This window comes from Zeugodacus cucurbitae, chromosome 5 (genome assembly GCF_028554725.1).
Source record: "Zeugodacus cucurbitae isolate PBARC_wt_2022May chromosome 5, idZeuCucr1.2, whole genome shotgun sequence".
NCBI classification, from domain to species: domain Eukaryota; kingdom Metazoa; phylum Arthropoda; class Insecta; order Diptera; family Tephritidae; genus Zeugodacus; species Zeugodacus cucurbitae.
The window spans coordinates 28,549,175-28,568,339 of NC_071670.1; the positions used below are offsets into that span (position 1 = coordinate 28,549,175).

At 34.6% G+C, this 19,165-nt stretch overlaps 1 protein-coding gene across 1 annotated transcript; it reads right to left on the minus strand.

Moving 5' to 3' along the window:
* Window positions 1–326: 326 nt before the first annotated feature.
* On the minus strand, window positions 327–18,738 carry LOC105215415 (cholecystokinin receptor type A). The gene is made up of 3 exons (XM_011189322.3): window positions 17,578–18,738; window positions 3,099–3,299; window positions 327–1,086 (listed from the first exon to the last, which is right to left on the minus strand). Exons 1-3 carry the CDS (start codon window positions 18,137–18,139, stop codon window positions 566–568), a joined length of 1,284 nt encoding a protein of 427 aa, XP_011187624.3. The 5' UTR covers window positions 18,140–18,738; the 3' UTR covers window positions 327–565.
* Window positions 18,739–19,165: the final 427 nt, after the last annotated feature.

The window sequence follows — 19,165 nt, forward strand, 5'->3', positions numbered from 1 at the left end:
GACTGTTGATCGACTGCTTAAGGCGAATATATGGGTCAATGTGTGAGTTGCTCAAATGAAAATGGGTGGGAATGTTTCATTGAGCATACAATTTAATCGAAATTCCTTTCTCCTAATAGGTTTAAAATTCATATTTACATAAACTAAACTTAGTTAACACTTTTCAACTTGTACTTTCTTGTTATAATATGTCCTAACTAGTAAAATTAAGCGAAATAAGAGAAGTATAAAATTTACCCACATATTTACATTCATAGTTGATGAGCAAACATATTATATTTAATATATGTATGTACATATTCTCCTCTTTATTTCCACTTCCGTAATTTTATGCTTTCGCAAATAGCGTGTAGGTGAACTAAATTGTAGAAGCTGTTATAGTTAACTTTATAATTTAACTTAAATACGAGAAACTATGGTGTGTTTAAGAGCATTTTTCAGCGCCGAGATTTTTTCAATTTTTTTGCAGCGAGTTTAAGTTTGCCTATCGGCAACCAAGATGTCATGAACACGCAATCATTTGTTTGTTTTACAAACCGCATAAATTCAGTGGTTTCACTTGTGTTTAATTGTGATTCTCGTTTAATTGCTGATAAGAAGACATTTCATACAATGTACGATACTTACCGTAGTACTTCAGTTGCTGCTGTTGTTGTTGGTGATATCTTGTGTCACTTTGTGCTCCAGCTGCGGCGTCTTGGTCATCACTTCTAATATCATAGCTTCCCATGTTGGCTTGACTGCCATGACAGCGTAGTGACATCTTCAAATTAAATCTTCTTAATAACGGTGAATGCAGTGCGGCATCTGCCGCTGTGGCCGTTGCGCTTTTAGTGACTGTAGCAATTGCCCCTAATGTACTGTCATCGTGCTGCTTGACGCTTGTCCTGCTGCTGTTGATATTGCCGCCAAATATTAAAGCTCGCTCCGCGCGCATACCCACATACAGGGTGCGCGTAATGAGAATATACGCAACGCATAGCACGAATAGTGGCAACACCAACAATGCCAAGTCTAAGAATATATTATAAAAACGCTCATACGCAATGGTGTCCTCCGGCCATTGGTCGCGACATTTGCGTAAGCCTGTGGATGTTATTAAAAAAGTACATTAAAGTTCCGCTATCAAGCAACGATCAAATAATGTAAAAAGCAATGAAATCGTAATGAAAATATTTTTCATCTGTTGATTTCAAATGTGCTTGTGTGTTTGTGGTTGTGTACTTCATTTGAACATAAAAGGAAATGAGGCTAATCGTTTAAGTACTTTAGCATGTTGCTAAGAGACTTTTATTATTTCCGCTGAAATTATAGCATTCGGCATCAGTGTGTGACTAAAACTAATTTACTTTCTTTGCAGACTGTTTTTATAAGAAGTGTAACGAATTAGCGAGGTCACCACAAATAACTGTTGATACAGGGCGAATCTGCGGCTATTTTGAGGTTATAAAGGTTCACTTGTAATTCGCTTTATTTGTACGCTGTTACGTAAAGACATATTTAGTTCCCTAAAAACATTCCACAAATAATTTAGCGGAAATTTGACAGTCTCAGATTATGTCACAGGACTTTGTTGCGGAATGTTTATAATTTTCACACCAAATCTTTTAGTCAGAGCTCACATCAGTTTTGACTATCAAGGATGACGCATTTCTGCTATCTGGAATGTGGAACGGCATTTCACACTCATTGCGTACTGTTCGGACTTTATGAGCATGGCTTTAGACCTGGGAAATCCATCATTTACTAGATATTCACTATGCGTTGCTAAGATCGGACACATGCCGGACAGTTAAAATAAACAATGTGCTAGTACCCCAAATTAATGAAGTAACTTATCTTGGGATTCATTGGATCAGCAAATTTAAATTGGCTTTTAAAAAAAAATTCTATACTTATCCTAGACAACAAATTCCTGTTATACAATGCAATTACTGCGGGGTACGACCTGTGCAACCAAAATTGTTATAATTCAGAGATTCCAATCTAAAATGCTTAGAACAATCACGGGTTCATCATGGTACATGCGTAACGAAAATATTCATAAAGATCTTGATATTCCTATGGTAAAGAAGGAGAGAGAGGACAGCAGAAAGAAATATATTTCTAAACTTCGTGGACATCCAAACCCATTGGCAAATGCCATGGTACATTCCTGCAATCAAACACGTTTAAAAAGAAGAGATCTACCTGCCTACTAAAGAGCAACGTTCTACCAAAACAGTTCAACCACATTCTTGAGCTTACTTAGTTGTAAATAGATTTCAGGTTTTATTACTTACTGTTAGGCTTTAAACAAAGCATATCCAATAAATAAAGAAATATGTATACAAAAAAACTTGGAAACCACAATCAGCTGACTTAGTTCAGTGAATAAAAAGACAGCGGCTACGCTGGATAGGTCGTTGGAAGTACTAGGTGGAAAGCAACCTGGTTTCTCTTGGTATTTCCAACTGGCGCCAAACAGCAAGAATGAGAAATGAATGGCGCGCTCTTATCTCCATTTTAGAGGGTTCTAGAGTATGCGCAGGAGGGCGGTTAGCCAGACATCACCAATTCTGTTTGCTTTTTCATTGTAAGTATTATCTGCCATGGTATGCGCTTTTCTGTTTTTTGTTTTTTTGGAAATTTGTTTGTTTTACATTCTAACACTGCCTATACCATGTTGAACCTCATAACGAATTGAAAAGGGAATGTACTTTTTTAAAACAGTCATATTCGGTTAAGAGATACATGAATTTTAAAATTTTATTTAGAGTATTTTATTAGTCTCCATCGCGATGCTAAAATCAAGTACATACTGGGGATGACCAATGTATCCTAAGCCCGAAGCCCGGTTAAATTCTGAATACCTACTTATAACGATCGAATACCTATGCTACTCGGAAGATTTCCTAAATATCGTAGTGTTGTCACGTGATATCTTGAATAAGTGAATGTGTAACTTAAGTAAAGTTTATGGAACAACAAGTGCAACTTAATTAAGCTTATGTGTAACTTAAGTAAAGTTTATGGAACAACAAGTGCAACTTAATTAAGCTTATAGATATTTGATTTGATTATTATTGATGGAATAAGAAAATCTTTTGTGCACCCACCTTGCCGACTTGTTGGAATTAATTGACTAAATAATGCAATCGGAGTCATGCAAACAATGCTACCGAACCAAATGAATCCAATAATTCGATAGGCATGATTAATCGTTTGCCATGTCCTTGAGCGTAACGGATGGCAAATGGCGTAATAACGTTCGCATGATATCGCAACCAATGTCCATGATGAAACGGCTACCGACGCAGCTGTTGGTAAGAAATATAAGTATCAAATATAGAAATCAATCAAACAATATAATTCGTTAATATTTGCTAAAAGCTCAAATTTGGCATGGGTGATCACAATTGCAATAGGCATGTGTGTTTTTTTAAACTGTTTGAAAAATGGCTGTGGGATTCCTCTAGAGAGCTGCATTAGGAGAACATGTAGAAGATGCTTGCTCTCACAACTCTAAACCATCGTGTAGAAGCGGATAGTTATTCCGAACCATATAAGGATGACGTGTGAAACTTCTAAATTATCAAACAACAAGAAAGGAAGGGCTAAGTTCGGGTGTAACCGAACATTTTATACTCTCGAAATTTATTTATTTTATTTTATAATAATAACACCTAGTTTTACCCATATATTCGGCATAGAGTCAAAAAAATATTCTCTCTGCATTACATTAAAATATCTGAGAGATTTACCTATATTTTCGGTAAAAAAATATCTCATAAGCACTGATGTCTTCATATTCGCTATCTGGTGCCTTGAAATTTTCGGCGATTTTTAGACGGGCGATGCCACACTATAAAGGAAAAATTTCAAAGGAAAGGACGAAGATATTCGTATGAAGGCGAACAAAAAATGTCATATTACACTTATAGATTTCATAAACCGTATAAGAAAGGCATGATATACAGACGTCAAGAGCTAAACAATAGCAAAGTGCAAAAAGCAAAATTACGGAATACATGTTTTAATGAATTTTAATTAAAACTTTTTGCGAAGTAAATAACTAAAACTGTGGGTAAATCTATATTTTACAGCGTTTTGAAAAATAGTATGTTTTCATAAAAACTCTATATCTCGAAGTCTCGCTAAATCGAAGTTTTTTTGTGGATTGTGGTGATTCGAGTTAGAGAAGTTCCACTGTATTGTAAAGTAAACGAATCAGTTGGACCTCATAATTGTGGTATGTGGAAAGTAGGCATGGTTGTGAACCAATTTCGCTCATTTTCAAACTGTGATGTTAGGATTTCGTTGAAATTGGTCGAGTAGTTCTTGAGTTATTCAATTCATTTTTTGTATACTATATTTAGTGCAGCCCTTTACCATAAAATTTATACCGGTGGCTTTCCTTACTGAATTAAAGCACTTTTAGTAATTTTCAACAAAACTTTTGTATGGGAGGTAGGCGTGGTTATAACCCGATTTCCTCCGTTTTTAGACTATACAAGGAAGTTGCAAAAAGAAGTAACTCATCCAAATATGACCGTTCTTAGTGTGATCTTTTGTACAAAATTTTACTTTCATAACTTTATTTATGGCTTAGTTATGGCAATTTATATGTTTTCGGTTGTGGGCGTGGCAATGGTCTGATTTCGTCTATATCTTATTAGTTTCATAACTATATCTTAATTTTTTCACAAGTTATAGTAGTCAAGTTATCCGTTGCACGGACAGACATCCGGATTTCAACTCGTTTGCTCATGCCGATAATTTATTTGATTTGAACTTAACTTTTTTACTCTCTTTGCAATATGTTGCGAGAGTATAAAAAATGATTCCCGATTTTGGTATATAGTACTTCTCCGATTTCTTAATAACATGGTTTAGTTCTTCGGATACATACTTTCGGATACATACATACATAGTAACATTTATTCAAAAGTATTCTAAGTCGCCCCATACCGTCCTCCGATTGATGTTGTGACAGACAATGTATGTCCTTATTCCTAGAGTAAACTCCATTTGTGTAAGAGTAATATGCTGATGATGGGATTATGAGTAGAAGTTCACGTAAGTGAGGAAAGTTTTTGATTTTCATTCACTTGGGAGTGGCCAGAAACGATTCTTCTCCACATGATTCAAGCAGCTCACGACTTCCGATTTTAGACCAAGCATCCTCTGGGAAGCTAAAAAACATCCGTTTCAGACAAGGTTATTCATTATCGTTTGACTTATTTAACCTGATGCTGGAGAAAATAATTCAAGCTGCAGAGCTAAATAGAGAAGGTACAATCTTCTATAAGAGTTGGCGTACGCCGATGAGATCGACGTCATTGGAAGTAATATTTCCTGTCATCAAACAAACAGTCAGCGCACTGGCGTCTTGGCTCTCACGTTACTGTTGACAGTCATTACTTTCAAGTCGTAGATAGTTTCGTCTTCTTGGGAACCAGCGTTAACAACACCAAAAATGTCAGCCTCGAAATCCAACACAGGATGCCAACAGGTGCTTCTTTGGACTGAGTAGGCATTTGAAAAGTAAAGTCCTCTCTCGACGAACCAAAATCAAACTCTACAAGTCGCTCATAATTCCCGTCCTGATGTATGGCGCTGGAACGTGGACTATGACAACATCCGTTGAGACGGCTCTTGGGGTTTTCGAGAGAACGAATTTATCCACGATTTATGGCCCTGTAAACATTGGCAACGGCGCATACCGCAGAAGATGGTACGATTCATACGACGACATTGACATAGTCTAGCGAATAAAAATACAGTGGCTACGTTGGTTCAAGAGGACAACCTCCATTTCGTTGGAAGGACCAAGTGAAAAGTGACCTGGCTTCACTTGGTGTTTCCAGTTGGCGCCAAAAAGCAAAAAGGAGGAACGAGTGGCACGCTCTGGTGGATTCGGCTATAATTCCATAAATACTGGATTCTTTTCGGAGGCTTAATGTATTATTTCGAATGTCTGCTAACACCTTCTCCATAACATCCTTTGTCGGGACATATTTTTATACTCTCGCAACAAAGTTGCTAAGAGAGTTTATAGTTTTGTTCATATAACGGTTGTTTGTAAGTCATGAAACTAAACAAGTTAGAAATAGGGTTAAATGTATAAAAATTATCAGGATGGTGAGACGAGTTAAAATCCGGATGACTGTCTGTCCGTGCAACGAATAACTTGAGTAAAAATTAAGATATCTTGACGAAACTTGTTACACATGTTCATTGGGACCGTGGCCACGCCCATAAAATGGAGAAAATCGAAAATTTATAAAGTGTCATACCTAAGCCATAAATAAAGTTATTAAAATAGTATTTTGTACAGAGGCTCACACTAGGGTGGTGCATATTTCGATGTAATTTTTTAGTTATATACAATAATTGAAATCAGATAATAACCATGCCCACTTTCCATACAAATATACAAATTCGGTATATAAAATTTTTATGACACGGATGAACTGGCCGAAATCGGTTCACAATCACGCCTACTTCCCAAACAACTCAAATATGAATTTAATTTAATTCCTTTACTTCATAATAAATACATTAGGAACCAGAGACTGTATTTGAGCTGAGCCATCACTTGTGGAAAAATTGTCGATATCGGACTATAACTTTTCAATGCCCCGGATATCGAACATGAAGAACTCAGTGCCTAAGGGTAAATTTTCACCGAAAATATCGGTCTCTCAGATATTTTATGGTAATTCAGAGGAAATCTGTTTCTTCAAATATATTAATAATAAATAAAAAATCATCAGATTTTAGTAAGATCATATTTACACTTCCTTGACATACAACAAAAGAATCTCTATCCGTCAACATGTTGACATTTACTTCGCATCCTGCCTGCTTAGCGAAGGGCAAATATAAATAAAATATTCTATCCTTGACTTTCACATATACATAAAACAATATTGTGTCAACCATAGACCGTCTGTCAGTCATGACATTCCGCCTTCTTAATGTACTTAAATACAAAGGTTCGGAGTGCAAGGCAATGAGTACTGCACGGGAATGAAAACGAAAGGCTAGAGTAATTAAAAATGAAAGCGTTAAAAAAAAAAAGTTTACGATGTTATATAAACTTTATTATGCCTTTGTCGGCATGAGCAAAGAATTAATTTTATTTGATAATTTGCTCTTAAAACATTGAATTATCGGGATGGAGGAAATGATTGTAACGTCACTTGGATTCATCTATAAGCACCGACATTAGTCATAAGCAATTTGCACATCTAGGAGATTTAGAACTTTGTAAGAAACTTATAAAATTTGCCATGGTTGGATCTTTTTGTTGTCGTGAACTGTCGTGAAAAATCTTTAGCAAGCCAATTAAATGCACGCGTCGCTAATAAACTCTTCATTTGTGATTGATAAAATTGTATTTCTCTGCTATATTACATTGTAATTTGGTCTAAATATGTATGTAGGTACATTTACATATATATTGAAATATATACATATTTAGTATCCGAAAATGTATAGGGAACTTTAAATTTATTAACTGCAAAGCAATTGTGTGTGAAATGAAATTCCGAAACGCTTGTTGTGTACAGAGTGGCATTATTATTAAGGCTGATCTGGTTTGAATAACTATTTTTGGATTGTTCGGTGTTGGGCGGTTTACAATATGTTACACTATCGCACATGTTTCATTTAAATTTTAACTTTAGCTTCGTACTAATTTGATTTAGTAAAACACGTATATTTTTTAAATATTTAATCTATACTAGTATTATAAAGAGGAAATGTTTGTTTTTTTTTGTTTGTTTGTGTCGAATAGGCTCCGAAACTACTGAACCGATTTGAAAAATTCTTTCACCGTTGGAAAACTATACTATCCCTGAGTGACATAGGCTATATTTAGTTAAAAAAAAATAGGGTTCCTTACCAAAACTCCGATAATGTAAAAAAATACCAAAAAAACTTTCTTTAATCGCGAATGCTGCCAAAACGATTGAAGATATAACAAAGTGATGTACTACAATTTTGTAGAACTTATCATTATCTCCAAAAAACGTCGGGACATCATACCTCTAACTATTATAGTTTTGTCACAATAAGCGATTTTATATAAAAAAATTAATTAAAATACCACTACTTGAAAAGGCTCTTTATTTATACCTTAGTATTAATCCTTATCGAAATAAATGATTTATTATTTAAGATCGCTTCAAAACCTTTATATAACTTTTTGAATTATTAGATTCTGTCATACCATTCAAAAGATATCACGAGTTAAAAATTTTGAAATGTACTTGAGATGTACTTTTTTCTTGAAGTAGCAAATACAATAAAAAACGGCAAAAGAGACAGTAGTAGAAAGCAAATTTAACACTACTCGATTATAAAATATCTAATTCCATATCTCCTTTCAACTCGCTTCTCTCATGCTCAATTATAAATACACAAACAACGTTATGTAATGTGTCCAAATATTGGTATAAGTGCTCACTTAGCATAACGGTGTTTTGCTTTACCCGAACTCAGCAGCCACAGTGCGTCTCGAAAGTGCTGGAAGTTAAATAACGATAACTCACTTTAACTGGTTTTGATTTTGTTGTGCTGCAGAAGATTGTTTTCCTTTAACACAAGTTCTTGTATGTATGTATTATATGCAATATTTCAAATAATTACAATTCTATTTTAACTAAAAGCAATTATTCCTGCGGAACATCGAAAATTTCCTGAAATACGAGCCATTATTTTGTTGCGTTATTTATTGGTTTTCAGACTTCACGTTTTGCTGCATCATTGCCTTCGTTTGCCCTGCGGCATACGTGAATTTATACTGGTATATAAACTTATACATACACTCATATATATACATATATATATGTACGTATATGTATGTAATTTATTGATTGACCCACGACAATATATTATACAAAAATTAACACAATGTGAATGTTGAAATAATCCAACGATAATCAGTCCCACTTCTCACAGAAAAATATTCTCCAAAAGAAAAACAAGGGAAATTATTGAGAACGAAGGTGCATAATACGCACGTACGTATGTATATATGTATATTTAAAATACATACGACAAGTTTGATTAATTTTCAGTTGAAAATGTATATCACTAAAACCAGTCGCCAGTTGGAAAAGAAACGAGCTCAATTTAATTTACAGTGATCCCCGTTTAAGTGCCCCCCCGTTTGCGGCATCTTGTTCTTTCTCTAAATTTACATATAAAATTCCCCGCTTAAGAGCCTCCTCCTAAGTGCCTTTCCCGCTCAAATGCCTGTAATATTTAAGCCACACAAACAAAATTGTTTGCAATTTTCCCCTTTTAAGTGCCTTTTAATATTTTTGACATGAAATGCATTGAGAATTGTTAAAAGGAAAACATATACATAGTTTTGTAATGTTTTTTCTTTATATTTTGTTGTTATTAATAAGTATTTTTGTTATTAATATCAAATAAATGTGACTTTCATTCTAAAAGAAAAAATATTAGATCGATGTACTTGAGAAAATGCTTGATAAGTACGTCGAGGGACTTAAGGGGGATTAATTTAACTGCCCTTCCCGCTTAAGTGACTCTAAAGTCTTGCATGTTAAGAAGGGTTAATGATAGTAACCGACCGTGCCCTGTTTGTCATAATCCGTTCTAAAATTGGTACGAAAAAGTAAGAGAAAGACCTCCTAATCGCTACTTTGACTACTGTAAATAATATATTACCATGATAGTTAATATGTTTAAAATCCAGGAAATAATGATTTACATATTTAATGTCACCAAGGTTTTGGAAGACGAATATTTCCAAGGCTATTACCATGAGCACATCGCCTTGAATATCTTGATTTTATATTTTAAAGGCACAGTCTTCGACTATCTCTCTTATTGAGCGGACGTGTTTTCTAGACTGCGATCTTCTTTTCCCTGTGTTTCGCTTTCGTAATCCATCGTGCATATATAAAAGTACACGTGCTTTAATTACTTTGATACGTTGGCAGTGAATAAAAACAGTGAACTCGTGTTTAATTTGTGTTAAAGATGGCCCCAGGACCCCCTAATCTTGGGGACAATAGGTTTGCTTTGCTTGCCTCTAGTCCCAACCCAAAAAGGAAAAAACTGTCACATAAACCTTTCGAAAACTTTCCAGAACTTCCCCAAGTGAAAAAAGACAACCCTAAGTTTGTTACAATATCTGCATCAGATCCAAACAAAACTCTTTCTAAATACTCTTGTTTCGCTGTACACAAAAGCTTAGAAACCATAAGCAAAGATATTTTATCAATCACTGAATTACGAGATGGTAACTTGCTTTTACTTGCTAAAAGCCAAAAAATCGCAGAAAAATTTCTAACAACAAAAAAACTACACGGTATTTGTGATATCACTGTGAAATTACATGACAATTTGAATTGTTCTAAAGGTACAATTTATGCTCCATTCCTGAACGATGTCTCAGAACAAGAAATTATTGATAATTTAAAAGGTCAGGGTGTTACATCTATTTACAAATTTACAAAAACCGTGGAAGGTATTCAAAAACCTAGTGGAGTGGCCCTTCTTTCATTTGACCTCTACAAACTTCCAGAGAAAATCGAAATCACATGGCGTACAATGCGGATTAGAGCTTACTACCCAAATCCCATGAGGTGCAAAAATTTAGGTCACACAACTAAACGCTGCAATAACAATTCAGTCTGTGACACTTGCAATCTCCCTCCACATCTTCCTTCACCATGTAACCGCACCTATTGTGCAAATTGTTCTGGCGATCATCCTTCCTCTTCACGCACTTGTCCTAAATACCTACAATCAAAAAATATTCTAAAAATAAAAACAGAATGAAAATGCACAATGCGCGAAGCAATCAGACTGCATAAGGAACAATTACCCCCTACACCCACAAACACTTCTTTCGCTGCTATAACAAAAGATAACTCAAGCAAAAATATAACTAATGTGATTAACCATCAACTACCTTCTTCCCCCCCAATACCCTCTACAGACATTGCACAAAATCCTCATCAAATGATCTTTCCCTATCACAAAATCCAAAAGTGAACAAAACCCACTTTGTAAATACTAATACCATCCCAAACACTCCAAATGGAATTACGAAAGAAACAAATAGAAGCACTCAAAGTTTAACACTTCCTGAATCAAACTCAATGCAAATAAGTACTCCACTCAATCCTAACATATCCATAACCGGTTTTCTAAACAGTCAAACTCATTCCCGCACTACAGACAAATATTATCTCTCTCCACCTAATTACACTGCCAATACTTCTACTCACGCAAATATCACTTCTTAAGATGATGATCAATAACTTCCACAATTTTCTCTCTCCCTATATTCTCTCCTTTAATCACTAAGTTATGTTTAAATTATTGCAATGGAATATGAATGGTTTCTACAACAACTACATCGATCTAGAAGTTCTCATTAAAGAGCAAATACCAAGTGTCATACCATTACAAGAGACACACCTCCCCTTTAACATATCAGCTTCTGTTCCTAAACAATACGCTGCCTATTTTTCGAACTTACCACAAAACCGCACAAGCAAACAAGGAATTGCTACCCTAATAAAAAAGGATATCCCACACAAACTTAAACCCGCAAATTTTAATAATGCTACAATAGCAGTGGAAATTTTTATTGGATTTAAGTTAACCATCTTAACAATATATATTCCACCACATCAAAATTTCAATACTAAAGAATTACGCGATATAATCCAACATTTTCAAACACCCGTAATTATACTTGGTGATTTCAATGCCTGGAGTCCTCTTTGGGGTTCCACATGTACAAACCAAAGAGACAAAATCCTCGAAGATATTATATTAGTGGAAAATTTAACAATTTTAAACGACGGTTCTCCTACGTAGACCTTGTTCTTTGTTCTTCTAATATTGCCCCTAAATTAAATAGCCAAACATTAACTTATTTATATAACAGTGATCATTTTCCCATTGTTACTCATTTACCGAAACCTTTATCGAATAAAGGTTCGGCGAAGCCCAAATTCCTATTAGACAAGGCTGACTGGTTAAAATTTCAACAACTCTGCGCGAGTTATTCTGCTGAATATACTTCAGTCGACAATATAAATAAAGAAACAGCTATCATTACTAAAATAATAAGAACAGCCGCTCACTTCGCGATCCCCCAAACCGGTAAAAAAATGTTTAAGAGTAATGTGCCATATTGGTCTACTGAGCTTTCGAAACTCAGAGAAAAAAAACAGTTACTTTGGGTAATGTACAAAAAATCCCGCTCTATCCACAATCTGATAGCATATAAAAAAGCGAATGCTTTATTTCGTAAAAATGCCAAAGAATCTAAAAGAGCGTGCCTACAAAAACTTACTGAATCTATTACCCCGTTAACAAACCCCAAGAAACTATGGGCTGACATAAAAATGCTCTCTGGCTCTTATTCTCCAGTCAATCTTAAATGTATAAATAGCCCGAATGGTCCCATTTTCGACTCAAAAGACATAGCTATTCATTTCGCCTCTGTTTGGTCTGATTACTCTAGTGACTCGAACTTTCACACCTCATTTATATCAAATAAAAAAGAATTCCTCAGTAGAAGGTACAAGAAAAACAACTTATCCCTAGATATTACCGAATCTGAGATAACCGTCGCTGAATTCGATTATACTCTTGAATCAATGTCAGGTCACACCCCCGGTGCAGACAGAATCTCATATCCCATGTTGAAAAATTCACCCCCAAACATTAAAAATAGAATCATTAAATTGTACAACAATATTATTTATCAAGGTATCTATCCCCAAAGCTGGAAAAATGCAATGGTAATTGCCATTCCTAAATCCGATAGTCCTTCTACTGAGGTGCTTGGGTACAGGCCTATATCACTACTCTGCTGCATTGGTAAATTATTAGAAAAAATTATATCGAAACGAATCTCGCGATTCGCTTTAAGTAAAAACCTGCTCAGTCCAAACCAAGTAGCATTTAAAGAAGGGCAAGGTACTATGGACGCTTTACTATATTTCGAAGATTTCGCCAAAACGGCTTTAACAAAAAGAAATCATGTATCCACTTTGAGTTTGGATTTCGAAAAAGCCTTCGACAGAGTCGGTGCTCACATAATTTTACAACAACTTCAGCAATGGCAGATTGGTGAAAAAATATTTAATTTTGTTAGATCATTCTTAGTCAATCGTAAAATCAATGCCAAAATTAACAACACTTTTTCGAATACGTACAACATGTACAACGGGATTCCGCAAGGATCACCATTATCTGTTATACTATTCGTAATCGCATTTAACGAAATTAGTTCTATAATTTCTAAACATAATTCTATATCCCATATCATTTATGCTGATGATGTACTGCTTTTTTCCAAAGAAAAAAATTTAAATTATGTCAAACAAACTTTTTTAAACATTCTAACTGAAATATCTAATTGGTCCAATTGTTCAGGTGCAAATATCTCTATAAATAAATGCAAATTATTTCATATTTGTAGGAAACACAAATGTAATAGTCTAAATTTGGTATATAATAATGTAAATATTGTAAATACTACTAGCCTAAATTTTTATACTCTCGCAACCTGTTGCACAGAGTATCATAGTTTTGTTCACATAACGGTTGTTTGTGGCACCAAGAAATATAAGAGTTAGATATGGGGTTATATATACATAAATGATCAGGATGACGAGTAGATTTGAAATCCGGATGTCTGTCCGTCCGTCTGTCCGTCTGTCCGTCTGTCCGTGCAAGCGATAACTTGAGTAAAAATTAAGATATCTTAATGAAACTTGGAACACATGTTCCTTGGCACCCTGAGGAGGTTGCTTTCGAAAATGGGCAAAATCGGTCCACTGCCACGCCCACAAAATGGAGGAAACCGAAAACCTATACAGTGTCATAACTAAGCCATAAATAAAGTTATGATAATGAAATTTGAAACATAGGATCCCATTAGGGAGGGGCACATTTGGATGTAATTTTTTTGGAAAAGTGGGCGTGACCCCGCCCCCAAATAGGTTTTTTGTATATTACTCGCAAACCAATAAAGCTATATAAGCCAAACTTTCTGCACTCGTTTCTTTTAGCCATTTCCTTATACAGTCCAAAAATGAAAGAAATTGGATAATAACCACGCCCACCTCCCATACAAAAGTTAGGTTGAAAATTACTAAAAGTGGGTTAACTCCCTAACGAAAAACGTCAGAAACACCAAATTTTACATAAGAAAAGGCAGAAGAAAGCTGCACTCAGATTTTTTTACAAAATGGAAAATGGGCGTGGCGTCGCCCACTTATGGGTCAAAAACCATATCTCAAGAATCATATCTCAGAAATCGGTTCACAACTACGTCTACTTCCCATATATCCCAATTTTGAATTCCATCTGATTCGTTCACTTTATAATGTATTCATAAGGAACCAATGAAGCTAGCGGAATAAAACTTTACACAAATACTGTATTTGAGCTGTGACATCACTTGTGGAAAAATTGTCAAAATCGAACCATGACTTTTCAAGGCCCCTGATATCAAACATGAAGAACTCAGTGCCTAAGGTTAATTTTTCACCGAAAATATAGGTAAATCCCTCAGATATTTAAGATAACAGTTTCTCTCTGTACCTGAAATGGTAAAAATTGGGTCATAACTTCCCCCAGATCCCATATACCTAATTATAAGTAATATTAAATTAAGTGAGCGTATAGTCTTCGATACGTTGTATCTTGGTGGTGAAAACGAGTGAAATCGGTTTAGGAATTACCTCAGTCCCCATATACTATTTATGATGATTTTCGTTATTCTATTGAACTTTATGCCGAATATATGGGTCGAATTGTGTTGTCTTTATAAAATTACATCAATAAATTGTGAGAGTATAAAATGTTCGGTTACACCCGAACTTAGCCCTTCCTTACTTGTTTAGGTTTAATATTTGATAAAAGACTTACTTTCAAAGATCATTGTATACATCTTTGTAAACAACTAACTGCTAGGCTTAATATAATTAAGTATTTATCATCCAAACACTGTCTAATACATATCTCATCGCTTATCAACATCACAAGAGCTTTAATTTTATCTAAGATAGATTATGGTCTTCCTATCTACGGCAATTGTGCGAAAAGCAATATAAAACAAATCTGTGCACCATATCATGCAGCTGTAAGAAGAAGTATTCGAGCATTTCCAACTTCACCGATAAAATTCATGTTAACAGAAGCTGGCCTTCTATCTGTTGAAGAAAGGGTTACACATACTACCCACAAACTTATTTCAAAGCTACTGTTGTGCAATAATATGATCTTACATGAGATAGTAAAAACTAAATGGACCGATGTGGCATACTACAATGGTTCTTCCACGATATCAAGATGCAAAGATTTAGACATCGCATCTGCACCCGTAGTAAAATCCAATACATTTACACCATCATGGATGCTAAAAGAATCATCGTTCGAGTTACATCTCCAAGATCATCAAAAAAAGAACACTAACTCGCGGGTTTACCAAAGTTTATTCAAAGAACTCTTAGTGCAACATTATGTAGATTGGAAACTTATTTTTACCGACGCTTCTAAAAACGAATTCCACACGTCTTTTGCTATTATTGACGACATTGGCAACACGTTAAAGGTTGGGCTGTTACCCAATTACTGTTCAGTATATACTGCTGAGGCAGCAGCCATATATAATGCAGTAACTCTTGCTGCAATATAACAACATTAATTTGCACAGATAGCAAATCAACGATCTCTGCTCTGCAGAATACGTCCAACAAGTCTTACCTCATTTCGCAAATTCGAGACATACTTATTGGTAACATAAATATAAAAATTATGTGGGTCCCAGGACACGCTGGCATTACCGGTAATGAACGTGCCGATCAGATTGCTAAATGCGCTACAAAACAGCCATTGATTATGTTTGAATATATCGAAAAAAATGATATACTTCGTCTAATCGCTGCACAGCAAAAAATTTTAAAATATAATGCTTGGAAAAATGAGGTACATCATTACGCCTTCTGCAACGAAGATGGGAAAAAAGCTATTTATCCACCCTCAGGACGCTGTCACGACATCAAGGCTTTTGTACGTCTTCGCTTAGGCCATACAGCAATAACACATTCTCATTTATTGACTGGTCACAGATTACAATCTTGCCTATACTGCAACTCATCTTCCTTTTCCACAACTCACTTATTAGAAGATTGTCCCTATTTTAACTTAACTAGAACCATTATATTTCATAATACTAAAGCTCTTGATCTTTTAAAATCGACATCTATTCAAAATATTACTAAGATATCTGAATTTTTATCTCGTACAAATTTAAAAAAGTTTATTTAAGATATTCTGTCCTTTTCTAAATTTATTTATAACATATAACTTTTATTGCGTAAAAATATTGATTGTAAATATCTTTAATACGATAGAATACAACTTTTATTATTTAAGCCTAACTTAATTGTAACCGCGAGCTGAAAGCCTCTACAGCTAGTGCTCCTTAAATTTTGTATAATAATAATTGTATTATTATTTTTCATTTAATAAATAAATAAAAAAATAAAATAAAAATATTTTAAAGGCAATATAATTAGTATTTATCATGCTAGTACCGGGGGAAGTTCGCATTATACTGAGTAAAACGTTCAATATCATCAAAAATCAACTCATATCGAGAGATATAAAAGTTTTCACGAATTTTAAGTTGATATTTCAAATGTTCCAATGATATGAAACCCTGAAATATCATTTCAACTAATTTTATGTTTTTGATATCGCATTGTTCAGAAAGTTAATATATTTTTAGTAGCTTTAAACAAATCCATTTTCCGATTTTCCATTTCAACTGGGCACTGTAAGGGACTGATATCCAATTAATTTCCGTTTCCTCTTCCTCATCCTAATGGATATAGATCTATATTTATGTATATTAATTTCTGATGTTAAAACAAACTTTAGCAAGAGAATTCGATTATGTACATTAGAGTGGTCTCTGGAGGTAGGAAGAAACATTTCCAAGTAAATTAAGTCTCAATCGAGTTAGTTAGAAAAAAGCAAATACATCTAAATAAATAAAGATTTATTAGAATTTTTAATTTTTCAATTGCGTCAACAGACCTCCTTCCAGTTATTTCTCTGACCATTTAATATTAGTTTATGGAATCGAAAGAGCGTCATCTGAATATTTGTTCCAGACGTTTTAGTCATCTCCAATGTTTTAAACTGAAAATGTTACAACAACGTTTTAGTTAACTTGCTGGAAATAAAGGTAATGCATCTCCCTTCTCTACTTAGAATATGAAATGAGCCTGCTGTTTTCACATGAATGATGAAAAGTAGTCCGAAATTGAAATTTAAATTATTTGACCTTCTATCATCCACCGGAAATTATTAAATGTTATTCTCAGAAAATGTATAGGAAAATAAAATAACTTGAAGTAAAAATTTGTCGTATGTTATGAATTTTAGCAAGTATACATACTGATTCTTGGAAATTCATCGAATTCTTCAAATTTTAGTAAACAAAAACGAAACTATTAAATTGATCTAAAGTGTTTCTGAATAATTTGTACATCTTTTCCCATGTTTACTTACCTTGAGAGAATTGTATGAGTTTGCAAAAGAATTCACCGAAGATGAAGTGGCGCAACAGTGTGCCAACCAAGGTTACGGGCATACACAACACGCCCAACAGCATATCGGATATAGCCAGATTTAGCAGAAAAACATTGGTAACATTACGCATACGGCGATTTTGCACGAGCGTTGAGATCACAAGCAAATTACCGAAAATGGCAAAAAAGAAGATCACGCCATAGCAGGGTATCAGCCAAATGGGAATCTCCGAACTAATGCGCGGCGTCACCACATAGGTGTCATTGTCGTAGTATATGCTCTCGTTTTGAAACACATATGTGAAAGGTAATGGTGTCGGTGGGAGTGTAAAGCTCACATTATCGTTGACGTTCATATTGAATTGCTCGTTCAACAGCTCGAGGCTGATTGTGCCAGTAGCTGCAGACGCACGGGCCGGTGGTGTACTTTTCATAGACGCTGCAGGGGTGTGTGTGGTCATTTGTGATGTGCTCTTTGATTTCAGCTCATACGTGTAGTTGGCGAACTTTTCACTTTCATAGTCACTCGTTGAAATGTACATTCTGTATTGGATTGTGGGCAAACTATAAAATAATTAATTTCACAGCGTTGTGTTTGCTCTAGAGAAATATTTAATTATCGCCGCTACAATGATTTTAATGCGCCCACATTAAGTCAACCACATTAGTACAATACACTTAACGATGCCTTGTACACTTTGTACACTTTGAACACTTTGTAGATTTTTATGCTTTATAAATTCCACGTTTTGTGAGTTATTGTGCTCTTATTGCGGATTAATAGTATTTACTGCACTTTTACATTTTTGTTTCGGCATCAAACACACTTGTGCGCTTAACACGATGCTGCGGAGGCGTATAAGCAACCTTTGGTGCTGAGGAGCAAATAACAATCCGATAGTTAACAACAACTTGGAACGATTTTTATGCTGCTGTTACAGTATAATGTACTCGTACAACGATTGCCTGCTGTTTTGTTAATACATCTTTTATGATTGCTCGATAAAATATTCAATTATAAAAATAAGTCTCATTTCGCGTAGCTTTCAGGAATTTAATTTCTCAATTCCAGGAAGTTTACACACACTTCATTATCATTAAGCTTCGATCGCTTCTTACTATAAAAACCGAATTCTTTCTGCGAAAATTTTAATTACAGCTTCTATTGAAGTAAAAGAATTCTTAAGAAAACAAAGAAAGTATGTTTTTATAACCTTTTTATTTGTAATAAATACTGACTGTAAGAATGAGGTGAAATATCTGCGTTAAAAAACATTCGCCGAACACTTTACACACTCATACTGAATACAATAAAACAGTTTTTGTTAGAATGTTTCTTCCGTGTCAAATGATACATATTTCATAGATCAATACCTCTATTACGGTTTACAACTCGACTCAGTTAAATTGAAGTTAAAGTAATTCAGCTTCAGAACAACTTAATTCTTTTTTGGTATTACGAAAAGTCGCAGGGAGGAGTTCTCTCATAATTTCTCTGGATCAGGGTCATAGACGACCTTCTGAGAAAACTATCTAAGTATATGCGATATGGTTCTCATTGTTGAAGG